Below are 25,775 nucleotides of genomic sequence, written 5' to 3'. Positions count from 1 at the left end.
GAACAATGTTTTCTCCAAGGAGGAAAATCAAATTAAGTCAGAAAACTTTAGACTAAGGTATAATGATGACAGTACCTGAAAAGGGAGAAACAGAGAGAGCAGTACAATGACATACTACACAGAATTATAGTTACCGAGGATGGTGTGAAAACCAACCCCTTGGCCTAGGAGCTGGAATGGGTCCCCTAGGACAGGTCAGGAGACAAAGGTTCAGGACAGGATTCAGGACAGGATAGGTGGCCTCTTCTAGATACGACGCCTGCGTCGCACCCCTCTCTGATACTCTCTTCCTCCTCGATTCTTCCGCGATCTTCTTCTAATTTACCTTTGGCTCTTTGTTCTAAAGTTCGGTTCTGCTTTAGGATCTGCTCAATTCTCAGACAGCATCTCGGTCTCTCAGCATCTCTGCATCTCGACCTCGTGTGTCTAACTAAACTACCTCAATTATACTTTTCTAATGTTAAACACCACCCCTAAATGTTTCAACTTTATGAAACTCCTAATTCTGAATGGACAAGCAAGGGGGATGATCATCACACCATGCTAAGTTTTAATATTTTTCTAAAGCTTATTGTTCGATGTTCCCGCACATCAATTTATTTTTCCAAGCTTCATTTCCCACCCGTATTCACAACTTAATCAATACAATGTATGCAAGTTTGCATATAGTCTTTTCCTCTCACAGGACATCATGCTGGTTCCCAGGGTATGTTGCTGTTTTCTTTTGGATGGCCTTTCAAGGATTTGCATCGCGGCTTCTGGCTTGTTATTACTGCGCATGTGAGACAGTCACATGGTGTACAAGCTTCAGTCCCACTCGATTAAAATAAAAAATAAATGATTTCACTGTATACCACCTATCTCTACTCTAATCCCATTTCCTTCAAAAAATCTTTCACATTAGCATTTTAGTAAACTTGCATAGTTTAGTTTCAGCAATGCATGTGCATTATCATGTGGGTTTCAAGTGGCCATATTGGAAGCAACTGCGCAGTTGCAAAGATTTCCCTCCAAGCGATAGGACGTCATACTACGTAGATGCAGTAGACGTATGCGCAATATAGAATCCCGCGTTTAGCAGCCATCTTTAGTGTCACTCGGGTTACTTGTTACTAAAACACATAGGCAAGCTTCCCCTAGATTTAAATGTGTGAACTGTAATGCACGTTAGTACTTACAAACACAATTATTATGGTGTTTCGAGTTATTTGAGAGGATTGCATCCGAGCAAATCTCTTTTATACGAGTCCTTGCTCCATCATAACTACTGTGTGGTTCTCCTTTTATTTAACCAATACAGTAAGGTTGCATTCTGGTAAAACAAGCTGCTTAACAATCCTTCTAGACTATGCCTGAAGGCTGCTCTCCACAGCTACCACTTGGATAGCTTTCTAAGGTTATCTTTGACCTCTTAAATCACCATAAGGGTTGTTTGGACTGGTGAAAGGTGCCCACTTTAATTAGTGGACATTTATACCAGGCCAACTTCTCACAAAAACACTCTATGCAGGTACCATATCTCTGTTGCTTTACACCCCATCATCCTGAATTCCTATAAACACTAACAGTACCCCCTTAGAGTAAACTCCTCCCAGGTGTCCATCTTTGGCCCAGGTTTACGAGGAAAACATCTATATAACAGGTTCCCATGACCACTTAAAAGTGTGATATCCTTCCATCAAATATTGATTACAATCGCCTAGAGATCTTATTCTGGGGTGCTATCTACTACCTGCACAGGGGTACTTTCTGTTTGAAATATTGCAGAGTTAATTTTAAACACAGGATAAACAGGATGGACATGATAATGTTGAAGGAACCGAAGAAAGACCACTGCTGGACCCACTAACACTCTGACCACAAAAAATCCCACATATTTGGGAACAAACATGAAGAAGAAGTCCCTACTGTACCTGGTTAGGAGCTATCACCCACCTCATAGGAAGATGCTTCCTTGCATTGTTTATCACCCTGCTTCTTATAATCTGCTGTGGCCCTTACAAGATGTTGAATGGCTCATTATTTAATGGCTCTAACCTGTCTTAACACGTGCTAAATGGAGGGTCCTGTGAGAGAGGAAAGGTTAAAAGGAAAGAACTGTAAAAAGGTGAAGTACCAAGAGAAGAGACTTGCTGCAGGTGTATTCTGTCAATGAGATCCACTTGCTCCATTCTGTTTGGTGATTCATAAAAAACACCGTGGTTACTGCCTATGGAGTGATTTAGCCTCTCTGCCCCGTCTGAGGGTGGTAACTGGTGGAAAGGAAATCGATTGCTCATCAGCTCTAACCAAAAATGAGCTATGAACTGTGATCTTCTGACTGTAATAATAGTTTCTGATAAGCCTTGTAGTCTTACCGCATTATTGATAACAAAGAATGAAAATTCAAAATATGAGGGCAGTCTTTTGAGAGGAATGCAGTGAGTTAGCTTTGTGAAGTAGTACACCACTACAAATCGTGTGTTAAAACCGTGAGATGGCAGTATATCCAACATCAAGTCCATTACATTCATCAGCCGAGCCTGTCTGAGAAACAGGTAGAACCTGAAGTCATTCTTCAGGTTTCAATGTGGAACTTTCTGCTTTGGCACATACCACACACAGCGGAATATGGTTTTGAATGATCTAATTTGACTTGGGTTAGCAGAAATGTCTCTTTACCAGTTCTTCCATTCCCCTACTTTCAGGATATCCTGCCACATGTAGAATATGGCAAAACTGCATTGTCTGTTTCAACTCTCCTGAAGGTGGGGGGTAGGGTACAAGCTAGCCTGTACTTAAAGGGTTTTAAAGAGTGAATGTTTCACATTAAAAATGATTTTCTGTTTCATGGGAAAAAAACCAAAATAGCAATAATGTAATAATTACATCTACCATGACTCTACACCTATGTACATTTCACTGAGACAGCTGCGATGCTTTTTTTGTGCCGGTGATTGTGGGTGTTGGGCAACGTCCCTTATTTTTGGGGCCCATTACTTATTTTTTATCATCAGACTTTGACTAACAGCAATTACAAGGAAGAAAATGGAGAAACATCGAGGAATGAAATGAAAGGAAAACAGTGACAACGTGAGAAAGAAAGAGAGAAAAAGATGCTGCAGGAAAGATATGAAGAGGTAGGAAGCTAATGATTGTGGAGTAAAGCGGCAGGAGGTAGAATCAAATCTAAGCAGCCCTGGTATTCAGCAACCCTAGCACTCCGCCTTGGCACTCAGGAGCCCCAGTGGCAGGCTACAAAGAAAAGATTTGGGCCCCTGCTTATGTCTTTATTTATTTATTCAAAGTAAGCACTACAATTGTAGACCAGGGAAACTGAGGCGATCATAAATTTCCTTGGCATAAGCTTAGGGCTTGGGTGAGCAGGGTCAGAGGTCAGAACGTTCTGCAAGTCATAGGCATGTGCCTACATGTGGTGAGATTTCTGGATTGTTTGTAAAAATCTGTGCCATTATTTCTAGTTCATAAAACATAACATAAGGTAACGCAAAGGTTCTTTTTGGATTGACCTCTAAATGATGGATTAAATAGTGCGCAGTTTGGAAACAATGTGTAGATACTTGGCTATAAGTGAAATACCTGCGCTGTAAAAAAAAAAATACAGGTATACATAATGATTTCAAATAATATTACATACTTAGGGAAATACATCAATGTAGAAAAAAATGTAAACACCAACCCTCCGAAAAGTGTTTTACTACTACAACCATCAAATCTGCTGGTGTGCCCCAGGATATTGGAGGGGAGGGGAGGGGAGCACAGCAAGAGACCCTACTTCTGATGTTGGAAAGCGTGTGGCTCAATCGTTTTGCTAAAGCACATCACGCTTCACAGTGTCGAAAATCTGCGTGTTTGTGCTGTGCTGGCGAAGCGCGTGCAAGGGACTCGTCTTCTGACTCAGAAGACGCGCTGCTCACGATGTGACGCGGGGGGTGGGGGGGGGGGGGGCACCCGCAGGACTGAGCAAGGCACACAAGAATAGCTCGACTTCCGCCCGCCGACCCCACAGCCTCCCTTCCTCTTCAGTGCGCTTTGCATAATGCCTCCCCAAGCCCGCAAGGATCTCTATAATATCCACGAACGCGCGACAATGAGTGATGCGATGTAGGTGGGAACGGCCTGAAGAAAGCTAAGTGGAAACGGGTAAAAAATTGACATTTTAGCTTCTAAATGTTACACAGTTTTTGTAAAGCTCCAGCCAATTCATTGTATTTATTCTAATGGAGAGCATTACAAGTGCTTTACCGCACTGAAGCAAGCATCGATCAGACCATTAATCACAGCTCGTGAATAGTCACAAATCAGCGCGAACAGCCAGCCCTGCATCAGGCCCAATGGAGCGTGCACCCCTTCACAATTTATGGTCTCTCCAATTGCATCTTTTCAACCATTAAATTGCAAGATACCATAAATTTTTATCTTCTTCACTTCAGTCACATTATTGATTCTGCCTTGTGAAATATAGAATAGCTGTAAATCCAGGCTATTGAATTAAATTTAAAGTCTCGACTTCGGAAAAGAAAGCCACACCACCGCCATGGCTGTTAATTTGCACTGAGGAACAAATGATAGAAACATTAAAATTTAAATGGACAACAGGGATTTGAAAGAGCCATAGTGCTGTCAATTCCAGTCCTTTCCAACCTTGAGGTTTTTTATCCAAATTTCCGAAAATGTAATTAAAATAAAAAATAGAATCAAGCTGCAAACCTAAGAGATAACTCACGCGGCCATGTCTTTTAAATGCCTGTGAACCTCGGTGTCTGAATGGGCGCTAGACATTTAACACTCAGTAAAATGTCCTGAAGCGCTTTGTTTGACACCAGAGAGTGCCACATATTTCTCTATTAAGCTGCTTGCATTGTCAGTTCTAGTGGCTCGAGAGTAGCTGTAATGTCAAACTTAGTGTCACATTTAAAATATATATTTCCTATGGCGAGCTTAAAATAATCTATTGTGTTTAACATTTACTTAAGAAGGACTGGCAAAACATTTGTCCTACTATGGGCGGTAAAATACCAAGAAGGTCAGCTGACCTATATTTAACAAATTTGCCGCTTGCACCTCCCTCTCTCATTTTAGCTTAAATTTCCATATAATAAATAGGTCTAGCATGGGGACGTTCATCACCCTGCCATTGCCTGTTTGTACTAACAAGATGCCAACGCTTGATGCCACGGATGAGTTCCTCGTCCTTATGCCTTTGAGTAATAGGCAACTCATGCTTGAATTTCTTATTTCATCCAGATATTAAGATGATGTATACCGTTTTAGAAGTATTAAAAGTTCGGAAATAGTGGGATTTTAACATATTTAAACGTTCAGTGTGATGCACGATATAAAATGAATGTATACAAAAGGAGATATGTCAGGGATTTGAGTCATATTCCAGTTTCACACCAAGACCCTGCTATATACTAGTTTGCTCTCCTCAGCGCAAGCACCAAAGGACAGAATTTGCACGCGTGCTGAGGACAACTCATTGTTTAGTGTGATCAGGCACTCTGCCCCAGTCTGTGTTGGGTGTGCTGCAGCACAAACATGGATGGTGTGCATGCAACGCAATCCAGTACAAGGTGTTCAGACGGCTGCAGGAGATAGTAGGACGCTGACGGACAGTGTGTTTAGTTAATAAATATTCATGAAGCTGGAGGGTCCAGAAAAATATTTGTCTTGTTTTACAATTAGAAGATAGTAACAGCCCGTTGCACAAAAGAGGCTTATCATAACGCAATTTATCCATTATGCTGTGAGAGGCTTCTCGCTTTGCAGTTTAAGAGATGTTCAAAGTCCACCAGTGCTAAGAGACACATACTGCTGGAGATGGGACAACAGACCACCATCTCTGCATAAGTAAGCATAGAATGCCTTGCCCTTGGAGGAATACGGGCTGAAATGAAAAAATAAAATAGGAATTATGTGAGTGGCATTGGGGGAGTATGCAACAGCCCCTGGACCGCTGTATGCTGCCCCCCAATCTCTGATCGCATACTCACAAAGGGGAAGCTGTCACTTGTAGGTAGCTTCCACTTTGAAAGTCCAATATTATCTCTTTTGAGGTGGTGATTTGACATGACTGGTTGGCAGCCACAAGTGTGGTTACAAAGCATTGACACATGTTATTGTGACTTGTAAGGGGTGGGGGGTGCACCTTTCATACCTCTCCCCTTCTCCCTTGCAATGTTTTGCAGGCTGCAAATTGTGGTTCAAAAATATGTTTCTAACTCGCAATTAGCATTTGGTACATTGCGACCTGTGGTTTTGCTGCTGCAAAGCCTGTGATTTTGCTAACGGCAATCTTCGCGATGATAACACCTTTAGGACATCAGGTCAGGTAAGTGATTGGGGTGTTTTGTTGTGGGAGAACAACCAATCAGACAAAGCACAATCTTAACCCCACATGAGAAGACCACAGCTATGCTTTCTCATTCCTAATTCCACCTATCTGAAGCACTATCCCTAACTCATACTTAATCAACCGCATGTCAGAGGAAGAACAACAAAGCCGACTACACTGTTTCCAAAATAAACAACAATAACACACTATTAAAACAAAGTTACACCCTTACATAAGTAATATAATCCCCCCATCCACAGTATGATATACAATCTACAACAAACTCCAATCCACTTGGACCATCCGCCTCTGTCACCAGTGAACCTCAATGTAATATTTTCTAAATTTACTACTAACAGATGACATGCTTCACACCCTGACACTTTTCACAAGGCACAGTAATTGCAAGTGTGTAGTCACAAATGTCATCTGTAGGCCCAGGATACCCTATCCTGCAGATCGGCAGCATATTCACAACACATTCAGAACCAAAGAAGCCGTCACACTACTCTAACATTACCTTAGATTCAAATATATTCACTGTCGTTATTGATTCACCGTCTTTATGTGCCTACAACCTTTGACCAAGATAAACTAATGCTGCACTGGCTTCACTGCTGTATACTCACTTGACTGCTAATTGGGCCATAAAGTGACCACCCATCATGGTGCAAAGTTACTGGATGACCACTTGAACAGGCAAAGGTAATGTCAGGAGCATTGTCAACAGCAAGGCAAGCGGCTAAATAGCCCGTGAAATATCAAGAGAGGCACTTGCTACAAGCAAAACATGATTTATTGGAGATCACCAATCCATGTTCCCTATATGCCCTGGCTTGTCAGCCATGATTTTAAAAAGCTCTATTTGGAGTCATTTGTCTTGTTTAGTCAGAATAGCACAGGGTTGATGCTGGGTGTTTTTCCGTATTGCACAGGCTGTCGGTTCACTTCTTACTCTGCAAACAAATTGCGTTTCTTTTTTAATGTACCCTTTACCGTTTTCAACATCTGGTAACGTATTTACGTCTATCCGTCAACTTTGTTTACAGTCATTTTGAAATTTGTGATACATGAGGTAGAGTTTTAAAAAAATAGTCTTCATGAATCTTTACCTTATTTATTGTAATAAACAAATTAATTTTTCTTCTGGATTGATGGCGCTGATTTGCCGGTTAACCATCAGCTTGTCAAAAATGGCAGAGCTATATGATGCTGGGTCTACTCACTGGAATATCCAAGTGGATTTGTACTGTTTATTACTTTCTAATGGTTAGTATATTTTCGTCATGAGTTACAAACTTCTGCTGGTGAAAGGCTATATATTATTTCTTTGTTTTTTTCATAATATCCTCCAACAAAATCACAAACTTTACATCACTCGTCAAAGATGAAACCGAAGAGTTACTTTGAATATTGCACTCATCGATTGGGTTGATCCTGAAATGTATTACCATGTACCATCCATTCTAGATACTGCACTAATTTAGATAGTATTGGCATAGATTATGCATGAGTCCATAAACTAAGGGCCTTATCACGATCTCGGGCAAACTTGTACCCGTCCGACACTGTCTCGGTCCTGGGACCGACCGACCTCTGATGGGCGACCCTGGCCGCCTAATTACAATTCGATTGAACACTGTCCGATTGCATACTCCAATTTCTCAATGGGAGCTCATGTTACAGCTGTAAACCTGACGTAACACAAGCTCCTATAGAGAAATGTGAGGTGTTGTTCATCCCTGCACCCCGTGCCTGCCACAAGGTGCATATATCAAGGTGCCCCCTCTCAGCCCTCAACCGGAGGCCACTTGCACAAGGGGACCCTGCGGGGGCCAGCAAACATGCTTTTCGAGATGGTTTCCATGTCGAACAGGCCGGCATGGAAATCATGTTAGAAACCGTGCATCATAATCCCAAGGGTGGAAACGCCCGCCCTTTGGGATTACGAGCCGGTTTCGACTGGCCGACGGGCTCATCGGAAGCCAGCCAGAATGACTGGCTGGTTTAGTTTCAAACCACCAGCATTGTAATGCGGCAGTCGGAAAGTAAACCGAGGGGCCGATTACGATGTAGCCCAGAAGGCTCCGACGGTCAGTCGGAGCAGTTCTGAGCCTCATCGTAATCGGTCCCTAAATGTTTGTTCATGTAATAAAGTGAGTTATTTGTTGAGCGGAGCGGTCAGGCCATGCCCCCTCTGCACTGATGTTCTTTGAACTCTTCAGAAAACTATGTAGAGAAATGTGAAAACTCATGGAAAGCAGCTGAGGATCAATGTCAAACAGCGCAGAAAAGAGGGACTGACGCTGGTGCTCTTGGGTGGAATTACATGGATTCAGAGATACACCTGTGATGATTTTGGTGCAGAGATGGAGCTAGCACCACTTACAGGTGCACAAGAGCTATGAAAAGTTCCCAGATGCAGTTGGGCAACTGGGGAAAACCAAAAGGTGAGGAATCTGCAGGAAGACGTATCCAACGGAAATGGCATTTTCAGATCATAAGAGGTATCTGGTACCATCTGCCTTTTATTTCTAACATCGAAAAATTATTAAATCTCATCTGTTTTAGAATCCTTCTGCCTGTTGGGTGCTTACGTTGATCATACACTGCAAGCTAATGTGCTCAATAGGTTATCTGCAATTATGTCCGACATTATGCTGAAAAGATGTAATTCCAGAATTCAACACTATTATTATTTTTGTTTGAGATACATCTCATGTGAATTTCAGACTACCACTCCAAAAGGCTTGTCAGAATGAGAAAACTAAGGGCCAGACAATTTGCTGCAACTGATACAGAAACTCCACAAGCACTATCTATGAGCCTTATTACGATAGCTGTGAACCCGCCACAATAGCTTGTCGGTGGCAGGTTCACTGTCATTGTGCGGCCATTTTCCACACGCCAGATTGTGATGGTGGGCGGTGTGCTGGCAAGCAGAAACCGTGACCGCCACGGGTCCGACAGAAGTAATCATTCCAATTGCCTTTCGGACCGCCTCACATCCCCAGAATGGTGGCGGTGCCGTATTGGGATGCAGGATCCCCACAAGCCTTTCCATGGCGGTTTAACCGCCATGGAAAGGCTGGCAGGGATGTACCTTGGGGGCACGTTGCGGCCCCCCCTTGACCAGGGGCAGTTTGTGTATGCACTTGAGGGGCACCTATGGTGCCCCTCTACATTTCCCTGCACCATGTGGCAGGCACCTTAGTTTTTGCTGAAAAATATTTTTGACATTTACAACAAAGAAAGCACTTTAATTTACTTCGCAACTGAAGCCATTTTACTGCCAAAAATAATATTGCATCTTTTCACACAATATCTCAAAATTCCAGGCAAGAATGCAAAAAACCCTTTCTGTGAACCTTGCCATGTCTACGTTCAATCCTATTTCTGTATAAAACAGCATTTTTGTTTCGAAATGCCTGAAAAAGACAGCATCCTTTTAAACAGAATCTCAGTGTGAAATGAAATAGACAATGGTTGGGCTTTGGGAACAGAATTAACCAACGTAAAAAAAATAATGCCATAGAGAGTTACATAATATTATAAAAACTACGCAGTTTCTTAAAAACATCTGATTCCTTGTTTTTCTACACACCGTTACATTTAGTTATGACAAGAAACACACTCGACTTTTCTCAAAAAAGCATTGAGGCTAGTCTATTCCAATCAAGGAATTAGCCTGCATATAACAGCTACATTTTCAAAGAAAATTCAAAGACTTGTAAATCATAGAAATATTTTAGCAACACATTTTATTTGGATGATATTAAAAAATTCCACAAACACCCACCACACCAGCTTCCCAGAAACATCAATACTTCGTAGACTACCTAATGATAAATACATCTGAATAATGAATGATAAAAAGCAAGGACAGGTCTGCTTCGAAAGATAATGCTTTTGCGATGCATTCCTCATAGTGTGCAGCCTAAACAAACAGTATTAAAAAACGTACCTGTAGAGGGACATCGGGCTCCATTTCAAAATCTGGAATTTTTTCACTCCATGGAGTGAATTTTTTTGTCTCTGGATCAATGAAATAATCAAAGACAGTGCCCTGAGAGGGGAACTTAATTGTTCTCATTTCTTTAGTCCACCATCTGCTGAACTCCATACGATAATCGATTAACTAGGAGCAAAATATGAGACTACATTTTAACCACTGAAGAGAAATGGTGTATTTAATTTGCTTTTGATTGTTAGCATAGTGAGAGCGAGAAGCAAACAGTGATTTCATTCCTACAGTCACTTTTTAAGAGAGAGGGTAAAACTCACGCATTAATGTTGCCAGTTCATTCTACTACATTTAAGCAAAATAGTTACCTAGTCAAGCTCATGGCTCCAATCGGCCAAGCATCTTAAAATACTGAACAGGAGATTTGTAAAATACTCAGTTCGAAGATGAGGGGATCAGAGGGACGTGCGGTGCACAAGGGTAGGAAGGGTTGTGCATGTATTTGTGACTCTGTATAGAAGGGGACAGGACACGTCCAGGGGCGAGGGAAGGGGCGGGGGATTGCCCCCCCCCCCCCCAGTGCAATCCCACATGGGGTAAAAGTAATGACCCAAACAGAATGTCAGGTAGAGCTGGCTAATATTGTGCACTAGAGGAGTTATAGATAAGCTATTTAAATGTCAAAATCAATGTGAGCGGATGCAATATTAACTTCTTTTATGCAAATTAAAATCCCCAAACGACCTGTCAGCAGCAAGGAAGACAACTTGCAATTATAAATATTGCTGTATGTGATTTTAGAGACGTACATCCGACTACTCCATAAATATGTACAGCCCCAAATTCAAGCGTGCCACTAAACGTGAACCGTGGAGACTGATGGCAAATCAGGCCTGCGTGGAAGTACCACACCACTTGTCTCCACCGTACTTTAGTGATGAGGCTAGGGGTGGGCGGAATTTGCGTAATCGCGTTACGCAAATCTCCGCGAAACGGTAAAATATCTCCGCGAACACGCAGAAATTCCGTGAACACGCGGAATTGCTTGTTCGCGATACTTTTTTCCTGTTCGCGATCGCTGTTTGCGTGCTCGGGGTGAAATATCTCGCGAACACGCATATTGAGAACGCGAACAAGCAAAAAATTTCGCAAAGTCGCGGAACGCAGATTTTTGGGCAATTTCGCGTTCTCCGCGGAACGCGAAATTACCCAAATTCCGCAAATTCCGCGAACGGAACGGAATTTACCGCCCAGGCCTAGATGAGGCATGTTTTCCTCGTCAACAGCAGTACAGCAAAAGCATAAATAATGGTTGGAAAGTGGGCACTCAATCACATTTGGTAAATTCTACAGATTCTGAAGAGCCCTTTCCTGCAAAGCAGACAAGATGAGGCAGGGCCCCTATAAAAAAGACTTGAACACTAAGGCAGCCAAAACATTGTCCCAGGTCTGTATTGAGGGCCAGATGTATCAATTTACTAGTCACAGAGATTGGTCGCAATTTGCAATCAGTTTTTTTTTTTTGCGACCAGTATTGAATTTCGTGAACCAACCTCTATATTAATAGGACAGTTCACAAAATTCTGATTCAGAGTGGGTCACTGTCCAACCTCACTCATTTATATTCATAAGGCAGGTGGAAATTTGCGACTTACTCCAAATACTGGCAATCACAATGTTGATGGCCTGCAAGGGTTAGCAGACTACAATGTCTTTGATTGCTTTTTAATAAAGGTTTTTAAAAAAAAAAGAAAACGTGCCTGCTTTAAAAAATATATATTTTGTTTACGCGTCTGTGAGAGTTGGCAGCAATCTTCTGGACCACTGCCCACTCCCACTGTAACTTTTTCCGCAGTTCACAACGGGGAAAGAATCCAAAGGGGACCGATTCCCTTTTGTTAATAAGCTTCCATTCCAACTTAGAAGTCGGTAACTTTCAAAAGTTTGCTACTGGAATGATACATCTGGTACCGATTCGATATTTGGAAGAGTCATCCACAACACGCCCCTTCTGAATACAAAATCAATATCCAGTCTCAATTCCATCTTAGGAGTTGGTAAAATGTTACCAACTCCTAAAACAGGATTCATACATAGCCAACACTTTTTATGGGATTGTAAACTCCAAAACGGAGTGTTTGTGACCACCAAACAGGTTTGTACATCTGGCCCATAATGTATTAACTGATGAGTCCAAATGGGATTCTGTTTTAAACCTATTTAAAAAAATCGACCATCAATAGGTTTTTTTAAGTCTGAGTCCTCTTTATGTAAGTGAATAACATTCAGGCAATGTAATTGTGTGAATAATTTCAGAACATCATCACCTCTGTGTTTTGTCGCAGTATAGAATGGAAATCTGGCAGTGCTACATATTTGTTTCCTAAAGATGACTGGTTGTCCAGCCATTCTGTCATGTCCTGTGACCAAAATCGATCAGAATAGCTGATGATCATTTAAGCAGCTGGCACAGTTTTCAAACCAGAGTGCCATCTTGATTGTCACAGTCTTACACAATTACCTTAAGCCTTACTCTGCCCATTATTTTACTTTAGCTTATTTTTCTTGCAATTTCTAGTATTTGTCTTTTTAATATATTCACAATGGACCACTCTCCCTCGGTTGTGTGGTATTACAATAAAAGTTCTAAGGGAGTAAATGGTAATAAATGCATGTCACAGAGAAGGTTACCAATATAATGCTAGAACTATGCCTGCAATTGTGCTCACTTTAACTGAAACTTCACTCAAAGCTAATTAAACTAAACAAAAACTCTCGAAGTGAAAGAAAAATGATATACCACGGCAAGAACATTTGTTCCTTTACTGGAAAGAAAAGGTAAACCATAAGAAACAAAACACACATAAACATCGTGATATGAAACTTACAATTCTACCACAAGCTGCCGTCATATTACCAGTCTCAGAATACAAAACGTGTGTTCATGCAATAGCCTTAGACATGTCAGTCCCGTAAAATTGAAGAGACCATGTTTTGTAGTGTAATTGCATTTGATATAGTACTTACTAACCTATGCGTGAAATTGAAACACTTGGTGGTGATTGACACTCTACTCTAGAAACCAAGGTTAATGGTTAAACAGTGGTTACTGGTTATTTGTGGTTACTGGTATTAGTCTTGTGCTTTCAAGAAATCCAATCCATGCATTTTGTCCAGTTTGTGGTAGACTAAACTAATAGGGTTTAGGTGTGATCCTTAGTGGGAGGTACTTGAATTAATGAAGATGTCTGGCGTAGTGAAAAAGTCAGCTAGAGGTTGCAGGGATATGGTTTCAAAGAAGAAGTTGTGATCTATAAAATGAGGTGTGGGCAACTTGCTGAAATACAATAATACAGAATAAATCAGACAGTCATGCAACTTAAAGTAGCAGAGAGAGGAGGTATACAGAGAATGGAAGGTAATGTATTGAAGCATTTGTATAACCCTATTACTCCAAAGTGGGGTGCTGAAGTGCTTATGCACATTGATATTATGCTACACCAAGTAGGTATGTGGTTAAGTGTGTTGCACTTGATTTGAGCCTATCTGGGATGCTTTTCCATGTGTGTGATGGCCACTGAGATACGGTTATCATGTTATAGGATGTGTTGCTTGGCAGAATGAAAGATGAGAAAATGTTGAAGACAGAAGTTCATTTTTTTAGCTTGTGGTATGCTTGTAGCATTGGCTAGTTCTCCAGGTCTCATTATTGCATTGGATTTATTTTTATGTTCTCTGTCCCGTTCTCCTGCCCATTGTGGCAGGGGTCATCCTCTCTGTGATTTTATGGATCCGGAGAAGATAACAGGTGTGGAGAAGGAGTGAGTGTGATTCAATCAGTCATAAAGTCTTTATTTGGTTTAAGTGCAAACCATAAAAGCATACTACAATAAATACATATTAAAAAGACAAAATTCATTTTTGGTAGGTTACCAAACTTAAGAAGGAACACATTGACGCAGATAAGTTTAACATGGTAACATGTCCAATTAAAAACATTAAAAGGGTACAGTTCATTTCTTCAAGGAGTGAATTACCACAGTTAAAAAATTCGCAATATTAAAAGTTTCCCAAACATTGTTTAACAGCTGAAGATACAAGAAAGCAGGTCTCACTTGAACAAAGCCTTTATCTCTTAATATAGGGATTAAAAAACGTTTCCTAATGTCAATAAAGTGCTCACAAAAGAAAAAAAGGTGTATCATATCCTGGGGGGAAAAATTAGCACAAGAACAGGGGCCAAAATCCAACGCCCTTTTCCAGCCTTTCTTGGCTCCAATCAGTAGATGTAATTGATTCAATCTAAATCTGGTTAAAAGAAAACGATGATTTGCATTTGTTACATATCCAAGATAAGGTTCCATGGAGGATATTGTTTTACAGAGCTGGTGGGCCCTAACGGAGCCCTTAACCAGCTCCTTCTCTTCCCTTGCCGAGGTAGATATGTACATATAAGTTTCTTTACACCAATTAATGTCACCTTTTACCAGGGTCTCAGGAAAATGAAACAATTCTGGCCTACCAAGCTTAATCGCCAGGTTCCGAATATATTTCAACCAGGGTATATGTAGCCCATGATCAAGCGACATACAGTCTCTCAAAATTGTGTGATTCAGGTGTAAATCCGGGTTGAGCCAAATGCTGATCCATTTCAGCATCGGGGCCAGAGCAATACTATCTTCTAGAAAACCCATACCAAGTTCCTGGTGAACAATATAGTTGGCAGTTGAGATCGGGACTGAGAGGAGGTTTTTTAAAAATCTATCCTCAACAGTCTGTAAGCTTTTGGCATTATTAATGCCCCAAATCTCAGCTCCGTACAAAGCTATGGAGAGACACTTAGCCTTATACACCTGGATAAGGGCCTTCATTGGTCTAGCACCTAGTTTTCTGGCGAAGCCCAGAACACCCACAGTTGCTCTTGAAAACACAATCTTTTTTGCCGTAATTTGGGTTACCCCAGAGTCTCGATCATCAAAAAGAACACCCAAATAAGGAAAAGAAGAAACCCTGGATAATTGATGACCCCCACATACAAAGGTTTTAGATTTAACAGATTTAGGGCCGATGACCATGACATGTGATTTAACAAAGTTAACAGATAGGTCCAAATCCTTCATAAAATCAGCAAATGAATTAAGCAGTAGCTGAAGGCCCACACCCGTTCTAGCAATTAGGGCGGCATCGTCAGCATATAAAAGCACAGGAACTAGACATTTCCCTGCACGGGGGATGTCTTTACATGAGGCGATTAGGGTATTGTCTAAATCATTTATATACAGTGTGAAAAGGAGAGGTGCCAGGATGCACCCCTGCCTAACCCCATAAGATATGGGTATATCTTTTGTGCAATTACCCCTTTGATCGTAACGAACTGTTGCTATTAACTCTCTATGTAGATCCGCTAAAAAGTGGACGATGTCTTTGTCTACACCAAGTGTAAGGAGCATGGGCCACAGTTTTGATCTATTTACGCGGTCAAAGGCCGATGACAAGTCCATGAAGGCAACCAGCAAGGTTCCTTTCTTGGCCACTGTGTATTTACCAATTAAAAGTTGTAGTTTTAAACATTGGTCTGTGGTATCCATCCCTTTCCTAAATCCATATTGGACCTTAGAGAGTTTTCCTGATTCCTCTAGCCATCCGTTTAGTTGGGCGAGGACCACCCTCCCCAGAACTTTCACTGAGGAATCTATAAGGGAGATTGGACGGTAGCAGCTCGGGTCGCCTCTATCCCCCTTTTTAAAAATAGGAATGATGACAGATTTCGCCCACGTCGCTGGAAGGCCCAGTTGACAAGCATTTGTAAAGACATTAAATAGGATTTTGGACCAGAGTTTTATATCTGATTTAAAAAGGTCAGCCGGGACTCCATCAGGTCCCGGCGCCTTATTACTTGTCATTTGCAAGATTGCATTTGTGACCTCTAGTTCTGTGAAAGACAAAGTATAACTCTCAGAGTTAAATGAGGACCCCACCCTCGAACCATCTCCATCATACACCTGTTTAAAATGGGTATACCATTTGTCCTCTTGGATACCGCATTCAAGCTCATTATTACTTTTCCCGTTAAAAAAAGGCTTGTTTACGATAGCCCAAAATTTAGCACTATTTTTAATGACATCAATGGACAGGAGTTCATTCCATGCCTCATCCCTAATTTCATTTTTACGTTTTTTCTGGGCCATTTTATAGGCCTTCCTACAAATGGCAATTTCTGCTCTATCAAGTGGGACCGCTTTGAGAGCTGCCATTAGCTTCCGTTGGGCGGATGAGCAGCTGTGATCGAACCATTTCTCCCCGGTTATGGGTTTATCCTTACATACTTTTTTGAGATCACTATTTACCTGGCAGCAAATCTTATCATAAGCTGTCAGAACTGCATCACTACAGATCCCGTCTTGTGAACACAAAAGTATTTCATCCCCAACCGTTCCCCACAAGTTTTCAGTAAAATCCTCTGGGACCAGCTGACACCATTTCAGGCGGCGTGTTTGGTCAGTTGGCCTTATGTCCAGTGTTCTGACAATAGAATTATCAGATTCTCTTTTTTTAAGATCATCAGTGAGAATTAACTGGACAGGGTTGTGATCACTATAGACAGACCATTTTACCTTATATTGACTTACATTTTCGGCTAAGTTGGATGTGACAAAAATGTAGTCAATAGTGGAACCTAAGCCACTTCCTTTGTAGGACGGGATGTCATTAGTGTGATTGACGGGATAGACCATAGAATTCCCAACAAGAAGCTCATCTAGAAATAACCCCTGTGGTGTGTGTTCAAAATGTAGGTTTCCTTGATTGGGTGGACCTAAACTGTCCCAAATAAAACAGTTATTAAAACAACAATGAACATTAAAATCACCAAGCACAATAACCGAATAAGGATTTTTGCAAGATTCATTATACATTTGCAAAAAATCAAATAGACTGAGTAAGTGTTCATTTGGCGTGCTCTTAATAAATGAATTATAAAAATTTACAATGAGCCAAATCCCATTTGAGTTGGATTGGATTTCTACTGCTAAACAATAAGGCGAGCCTGTCTCCACCTTACTGTATTTACCTTCAATGGTCAATGCGATAAGGGTTAGAAGACCGCCTTTAGCCCTCCCCCTACAAGAGGCCACCGCTGGTGACCAAAAAGCAGAAAACCCATCCAGCAAAAAGGTATTTTCAGTGTCCCAAGTTTCTTGTAGACCAATAATTTCGTGGCCTAATAAACTGTCCCTCCATATGGGGTCATGAGCTTTGTTATTTAGGCCGGCTATATTCCAACTAAGGACACTTGTACCTGAGGGCATTCGAGGGGCAACAACAGTATCATCCACTCTTTCATCAAAGACATTCCCCATCGCAAGCATGACATTTTGGGTGCCCTCTATACTTGTAACTGGTACAGAACCACTGGAAACCATGTCCTCTTCCTCTATAGAGGATGAACTTTCCCATATAAATCTAGAAATAACCCCAGCAGGGTGCAGTCAATCATTAGAATCTAAGTTACTCAAAGCCTGAAAACGATTTGAAATAACAAGACCTTGTGGAAACTGACCTTCAAGATGACGTACTCTGCCCTCCAATGGGACACTACGGGGTACATTTATCTGTTGTTTATAGAAATAACCCAGTGAATGAAGGGTAATACCCTCTTCAGTGTGGGGGAGCAAAGTAGCTTTTGATAAGATATTATGCACTATGAAGGGATTTCTAAAGTTTATTACAAAACAGTCCCCCTTTATAGTCTTGCGCGAGCGCCCAACCCAGGAAACTCTTCTCGTTGTTAAGATTTGGTGAGCTAAATGTGCTGGAAAACCATAGTGCTTATTTAGCCACGAGACTGATTTATTTTTAAGGGATTCATGGGTTTCTGGGGTAGTTTTCTGGGCAACATCCTTCAAGGGGGGTACATTTGTTAACACCACAACAAATGGGGCACAGTCGGGGGGAAGATCTGGTTTTGCTCCTCCTAAATGTGTGCTTGCCGTTACATTATTACTACTTGAGCAACTTTCGGGAAGTAAAGTGTTGTTCACATTTGTCGTGGGTTCAACAACCGGTGGATCTGCACTGTTTAGGGTATCCTTTGGGGACCTGGGGGTGTCAGCAGATGCAGGTAGACCCTCGGCTACTCTAGTCATATTCCCAGAGGAATTATTCTTACGTGCCAAAAGATTACATAGGCCTTCAATCTCAGCAGATAGTTCATCAATCTTGGTAACTAAGGGTTCGACAATTTTCAGGATTTTGGACTCTAGGAGACCTACCGAGGAATCGAATTGATGAGAGTCTAGCTTGGCCATAGAGTTATTAGGAATGGCTAATTCCTTGGTAACCTGATTTGATGAAGCAGGACCCGTCTTTTTATGAGTACTTCGTACGCAACCCTGTTTCAAATGAGTGCGTTTACGGGATCTTAGCACTCTCTGAGTTGACAGGTCCGGCGGGTCTTCTACGGTCTCATTAACTTCGGTTACTAAATCCCTATTAACTTTGGGAGATTCTAGTTCACTAGGAAGTTGATCGCCCGGGGTTAACAAATCATTATTCTCAATTAAACAGTTCATAGCATGTGATGGGGGAGATAGGGGAGAGAGTGAGGTGACTATGCTATTTGACAAAGGGCTAGTAGTCGTTGAGTTTGAACCCTGTCCTAAAGATTTACGCCTATCACTGTTAATTTTGGTGACTACTTTGAATAAGTAGTTATCTAATGTTGATGTAGTCGAGGATTTGCTGCTAGCAATAGCTTTAGCCATGTTTGGCAAACCCCTGGGAAAACCTAAAACTTATATTAAACTATTAAACTATGGCACAATATGGCAACACCAACACAAATGATGAAACCTAATAGCCAAATATGAACAAGTTAAGAACAATACGACACGTTCAATATACCATAAAAAGGGCAGAACGCTCCCACCGTGTGATTACTTATATGGTCTTATAACGTCTTACACGTTAGTGTGGTGGCCCGTCCCGGCCTCAATCGGTCCTCTGAGGGCCACAGAGGGCCCGCCCTTTGCCCGGGCTTAGCCCGGCGCCGCCCGCGCGCGTCCCGCGATGCGGAGGGAGCCTCGCAGTTTTAAGCGCCTCCGGGCGCGCAGGAAGCGGAATCGGGAAGTGGCGCTTGGAACTCTGGGGGCTGTAGTCCCCCCACACGGCGGCCAGCAAAAGAAATGGCGGCGGGGGAGACCACAGCGCTTCCACTCCCCAGGTATGCAGAGGTGCGCAGCAGAGCGTCCGTCAGGTAGGTGTATTCCTCCGAAATGCCCCCCGCTCCACCGAGGGAGCCTCGCAGTTTTAAGCGCCTCCGGGCGCGCAGGAAGCGGAATCGGGAAGTGGCGCTTGGAACTCTGGGGGCTGTAGTCCCCCCACACGGCGGCCAGCAAAAGAAATGGCGGCGGGGGAGACCACAGCGCTTCCACTCCCCAGGTATGCAGAGGTGCGCAGCAGAGCGTCCGTCAGGTAGGTGTATTCCTCCGAAATGCCCCCCGCTCCACCAAGGGAGCCTCGCAGTTTTAAGCGCCTCCAGGCGCGCAGGAAGCGGAATCGGGAAGTGGCGCTTGGAACTCTGGGGGCTGTAGTCCCCCCACACGGCGGCCAGCAAAAGAAATGGCGGCGGGGGAGACCACAGCGCTTCCACTCCCCAGGTATGCAGAGGTGCGCAGCAGAGCGTCCGTCAGGTAGGTGTATTCCTCCGAAATGCCCCCCGCTCCACCGAGGGAGCCTCGCAGTTTTAAGCGCCTCCGGGCGCGCAGGAAGCGGAATCGGGAAGTGGCGCTTGGAACTCTGGGGGCTGTAGTCCCCCCACACGGCGGCCAGCAAAAGAAATGGCGGCAGGGGAGACCACAGCGCTTCCACTCCCCAGGTATGCAGAGGTGCGAAGCAGAGCGTCCGTCAGGTAGGTGTATTCCTCCGAAATTCAATCATCTGCCTGGATATAGTGCAGGAAGTTCTCTTTTTCAAATGATTGCTATTATGACATATCAACTAAGGAGATGTGCCAAGATGCACTGTGTTATAAACATCCTTTTGTCATATTAGAATGTGGGTGTTCAAGGTATATGGCTATTAGGAACCTGCACGGGGGACTATGTTAAGATCTTCTGGTGACCAGCAATGTGTAGCAGATCTCGCCAGTCTTTGCAGACTTATCAGGTTAGTATTGAGTGCTTAGTTAGGTGAACTGGTATAGCCTGTATCTGTGCCCTCCTGTTGACAGCAGTGTTCCACAGAACCTTTTATACATTACATGCCTGTCTTGTTGAAGATAAGGGATCAAGGGATCAGGTAGTGAATGAGTATATGGTATTTTGTGGTAACACAGATTACATAAGATTGAGACTGGGATGACTGTCAGAAAGGTTAGAGTTTCTGCCCTGCACATTGTGGTTAGAGTAGTATCATTTATGGCAGGGCTTTCCAGATAATACAAACGTTACATGTAGGCTAAGCCTGATTATATGCCAACATGGGCACACTAATCACCATGAAATCACAGATCAATGCGTCTCCTCCGCCTGCTTACTCACTCTACGTATGCTATGTAAGGTGTTCAAGTGGCTACCCCTACACACAAGACGCACCATGACACAAGCTCTCATCACCAGCCAACTGGGCTACTTCAATGGCCAATAAGTAGGAATCGGCCCCACACCTCCAACAGAGACTTCAGACCATATAGAATGCCGCAGCCAGACTCACCCTCGGCCTTTGTCGATTAAGCCACATCACACCCCACCTCAGGAAACTTCACTGGCTCCCCATACAGAAGAGATGCCAATTCAAGCTGCTGACCAATGCACACAAGGTGTTCAATACAACCAAGGACCAACATACATTAAACACCTCCCGAACTTCCACCAACCATCGAGAAGGCTACACTCCGCCTCCTTTTCATTTGTCCATACTCCCGACGTTTATCGAAGCAGAAGTGGAGGATGTTCCTTCTCACACATTGCAGCAAAGACCTGGAACAGCCACCCCACTCACCTCCGGACCATTATGTTACCTCTGGAATTCCGAATGGCCCTCAAGACCTAGCTGTTCGAATAAGCCTCCAGGACCTGCAAAGGCCTGGACACCCTATCGGGTGAATAGTCGTCCTTTGTAATATCCTGATTGATTGATTGATTGATTGATTGATTGATTGATTGGTTACATGCATTATTAGAGGATGTATTTTAGTCACAGACCCTGGCAAACAAACGGTTTGAATGGCAATGATAAATGTATGCAAGATTGTCATTTTTTTATTTTTGAAACTCCATTTTTACAGTGTTCGTGAAAACAAGACAGAGAAGGCATTTTCTGCCTCTCAGGGCTGTGAGTGAAGCATCACTTAAAATGTGAATACATGCAGGCAAAAAGTCACCTCGCCTTGTACCGAATTAGTTCGGAGAAAGCAAATTTGTTACATCCCTGCATTCCATGCACTTCTGCAAGAGAGCATTATTTTTGTACAGTAGTAATAACAAATGTGCTGAGCAGGACTGCCCACTCCCCTATCTATAGGAAATCATTGGAAGCTACGGTATTAAAAGAAGCCAGAAAAGGAGGTGTTAGACACATGGACTGGATGCTCAGGGGGACATGCTGTATATTCTGACTGCCGGCTTAGGAGCAATGTAAGATATGTAGGGAAACTAACATGACGTGCCATGCTGCAACTTAATTGCGTGATAAAGCAGAGTAATTATATGGTTGAAGATTCTTTTGTCTAGATATGGATTTTAGACTGATAAGAATGTGTGATGAGACATGTTTAGGGCATCTTGGGTTAGAGCTTTCTCTAGTTATAAAGGTTATGAACGCTGAGATTTTATGATAAGTGCCATAATTCTGATGCATGTATTTTATAGATGATTTGAGCATGATAAATAACCATACAAGCACCAGTCATGTGTGTCTACTCTTCTGTGGAGGCAGGGTGGAGCTTCATTTTATAAATAACCCCTGTAGATAAGAGATACTCCGACAGGGCAGTCTACCAGGACACCCTTCTTAGAGGAAAGGGTTGTATGACATAATATCGACAGACAGAAAATCGACCTACAAATATATCGCAACAAAAATATCGATGTCAAGAATATCGACATCCTATCTACAACATGGTAAGTACAAAAATATCGAAAATTAAATATCGATGTCAAAAATATCGTTATTAAAAATATCGTTTTTCTTTTACTTTAAAAATATATGTAAAATAAACCAAATTATACTTAGAAATTAAATAAACATAATTAAATATATTGTATAATATTTAAAATGTATAATTAATATATATAATTTAATAAAACTTTAATTAAACATATAATATATAATATATATACTTACTTAATAATTAATTTTACTAATAATTTCAGTAACGTATAAATTATTAAATGTTTTAAAAAATTACCAATACATCCATACACATAAAATAACATTAATACATATTTAATAATTACATATAGAAAATAATAATCAATATTTTTAATGTGAATAATTTTTAATAATAATGATATATTACAATAGCAAAAATAATACAAAACATATGAAATATCAGACACAATAAAACTACTAGTCCAACTCCAACTAAAACAACCGTATGGAAAATGTTGGATACCGTAGGGGTAAAAATTACTATTCCAACTCCAGAGAGTGCAACAGTAGGAAAAGCGCTGGATAGCGTAGGGGTAAAAATTACTATTCCAACTCCAGAGAGTGCAACAGTAGGGAAAGCGTTGGATAGCGTAGGGGTACAAATGACTATTCCCACTCCAGTAAGTGAAACAGTAGGGAAAGCGCTGGATAGCGTAGGGGTAAAAATTACTATTCCAACTCCAAAGAGTGCAACAGTAGGGAAAGCGTTGGATAGCGTAGGGGTAAAAATTACTATTCCAACTCCAGAGAGTGCGATAGTAGGGAAAGCGTTGGATAGCGTAAGGGTACAAATTACTATTCCCACTCCTGTAAGTGAAACAGTAGGTAAAGCGCTGGATAGCGTAGGGGTAAAAATTACTATTCCAACTCCAAAGAGTGCAACAGTAGGGAAAGCGTTGGATAGCGTAGGGGTAAAAATTACTATTCCAACTCCAAATAGTGCAACAGTAGGGAAAGCGTTGGATAGCGTATGGGTAAAAATTACTATTCCAACTCCAGAGATTGCAACAGTAGGGAAAGCGTTGGATAGCGTAGGGGTACAAATTACTATTCCCACTCCAGTAAGTGAAACAGTAGGGAAAGCGCTGGATAGCGTAGGGGTAAAAATTACTATTCCAACTCCAAAGAGTGCAACAGTAGGGAAAGCGTTGGATAGCGTAGGGGTAAAAATTACTATTCCAACTCCAGAGAGTGCAATAGTAGGGAAAGCGTTGGATAGCGTAAGGGTAAAAATTACTATTCCCACTCCAGAGAGTGCAACAGTAGGGAAAGTGTTGGATAGCGTAGGGAAAAGAATTACTATTCCAACTCCAGAGAGTGCAATAGTAGGGAAAACGTTGGATAGCGTAGGAGTAAAAATTACTATTCGCACTCCAGTGAGTCCAACAGTAGGGAAAGCGTTGGATAGCGTAGGTGTAAAAATTACTATTCCCACTCCAGAGAGTGCAACAGTAGTGAAAACGCTGGATAGCGTAGGGGTACAAATTACTATTCCCACTCCAGTAAGTGAAACAGTAGGAAAAGCGCTGGATAGCATAGGGGTAAAAATTACTATTCCCACTCCAGTAAGTGAAACAGTAGGGAAAGCGCTGGATAGCGTAGGGGTAAAAATTACTATTCCAACTCCAGAGAGTGCAACAGTAGGAAAAGCGCTGGATAGCGTAGGGGTAAAAATTACTATTCCAACTCCAGAGAGTGCAACAGTAGGGAAAGCGTTGGATAGCGTAGGGGTAAAAATTACTATTCCCACTCCAGTAAGTGAAACAGTAGGGAAAGCGCTGGATAGCGTAGGGGTAAAAATTACTATTCCAACTCCAGTAAGTGAAACAGTAGGGAAAGCGCTGGATAGCGTAGGGGTAAAAATTACTATTCCAACTCCAGAGAGTGCAACAGTAGGAAAAGCGCTGGATAGCGTAGGGGTAAAAATTACTATTCCAACTCCAGAGAGTGCAACAGTAGGGAAAGCGTTGGATAGCGTAGGGGTACAAATTACTATTCCCACTCCAGTAAGTGAAACAGTAGGGAAAGCGCTGGATAGCGTAGGGGTAAAAATTACTATTCCAACTCCAAAGAGTGCAACAGTAGGGAAAGCGTTGGATAGCGTAGGGGTAAAAATTACTATTCCAACTCCAGAGAGTGCAATAGTAGGGAAAGCGTTGGATAGCGTAAGGGTAAAAATTACTATTCCCACTCCAGTGAGTCCAACAGAAGGGAAAGCGTTGGATAGCGTAGGAGTAAAAATTACTATTCCCACTCCAGAGAGTGCAACAGTAGTGAAAACGCTTGATAGCGTAGGGGTACAAATTACTATTCCCACTCCAGTAAGTGAAACAGTAGGGAAAGCGCTGGATAGCGCAGGGTTAAAAATTACTATTCCAACTCCAGATAGTAAAACAGTTGGGAAAGCACTGGATAGCATAGGGATTCTATAAACATAATAACCAATTAAATAATTAGTTATAAAAAAATAGCATATTAATAATTAATTTACAAAATATGTATTATTAAATACCAATTATTTAAAATAAATATTTATATAAATAACTTTAAATTACATCCTACACTATTCCCCCTTTAACACACAACACACTACACATACAAAATACACAATACATTTAAATATCAGTTTATCTATTATTTACAATTAATAATACATTCTTTATAATTAATATACTTATTATTTACAAATTTATACATATTAACTACCAAATTACTATTATTCACAAATTAATTATTAATTAACAATACATTAATTAGCAATAACAACAAATAACATGGAATAATAAATTATGTATATTTACTATATTTAATGTACTAATAACAATTAAATACCAATTAATAATTAATTAACAATTAATTATTATTAATTACAAATAAATAACAATTATCAGTAATTATTTGAATTTAATTACATCCCACCCTATTCCCCTATAAACCCACAACCCACTACACATAAAAATTCACATAATTAATTTAATCATCAATTAATCACTTAATAAAATTAAATCACCAATTAATTAGTAATTAACAATCAATTAATTAACAATACCAATAAATAAATATTAATATTAAACTAATTATAACTTATATAATTAACCAGTTAATAAAATTAATTTACAATTAATAATTAATTAACAATTAATTAATCAATTAATATATTTAATTAACAATTAGTAATTAATTAACAATTAATTAATCATAAATACCAATTAAACAATACATATTAATTAATTAATTATAATTAAATTACTCCCCACCCTATTCCCCTATAAACCCACAACCCGCTCTGATACTAAAACGCTAAATTATATTTTAAATAATTAT

The 25,775-nt window shown here is 41.2% G+C and overlaps 1 protein-coding gene across 1 annotated transcript in view; it reads right to left on the bottom strand.

Moving 5' to 3' along the window:
• The window catches only part of LOC146861181 (dynein axonemal heavy chain 11-like), a 2,741,463-nt gene that overhangs the window by 1,537,627 nt on the left and 1,178,061 nt on the right, over nucleotides 1-25,775 (bottom strand). The window contains exon 37 of the mRNA XM_085646213.1: nucleotides 10,302-10,475. Coding sequence (XP_085502339.1) covers nucleotides 10,302-10,475 — 174 coding nt within the window. The remainder of the gene's footprint in view (nucleotides 1-10,301; nucleotides 10,476-25,775) is intronic.

This window comes from Triturus cristatus, chromosome 3_1 (genome assembly GCF_964204655.1).
Source record: "Triturus cristatus chromosome 3_1, aTriCri1.1, whole genome shotgun sequence".
Lineage (NCBI taxonomy): Eukaryota > Metazoa > Chordata > Amphibia > Caudata > Salamandridae > Triturus > Triturus cristatus.
Note: the sequence above shows the minus strand (reverse complement) of the source record. Positions and strands in the feature narration are given on the sequence as shown.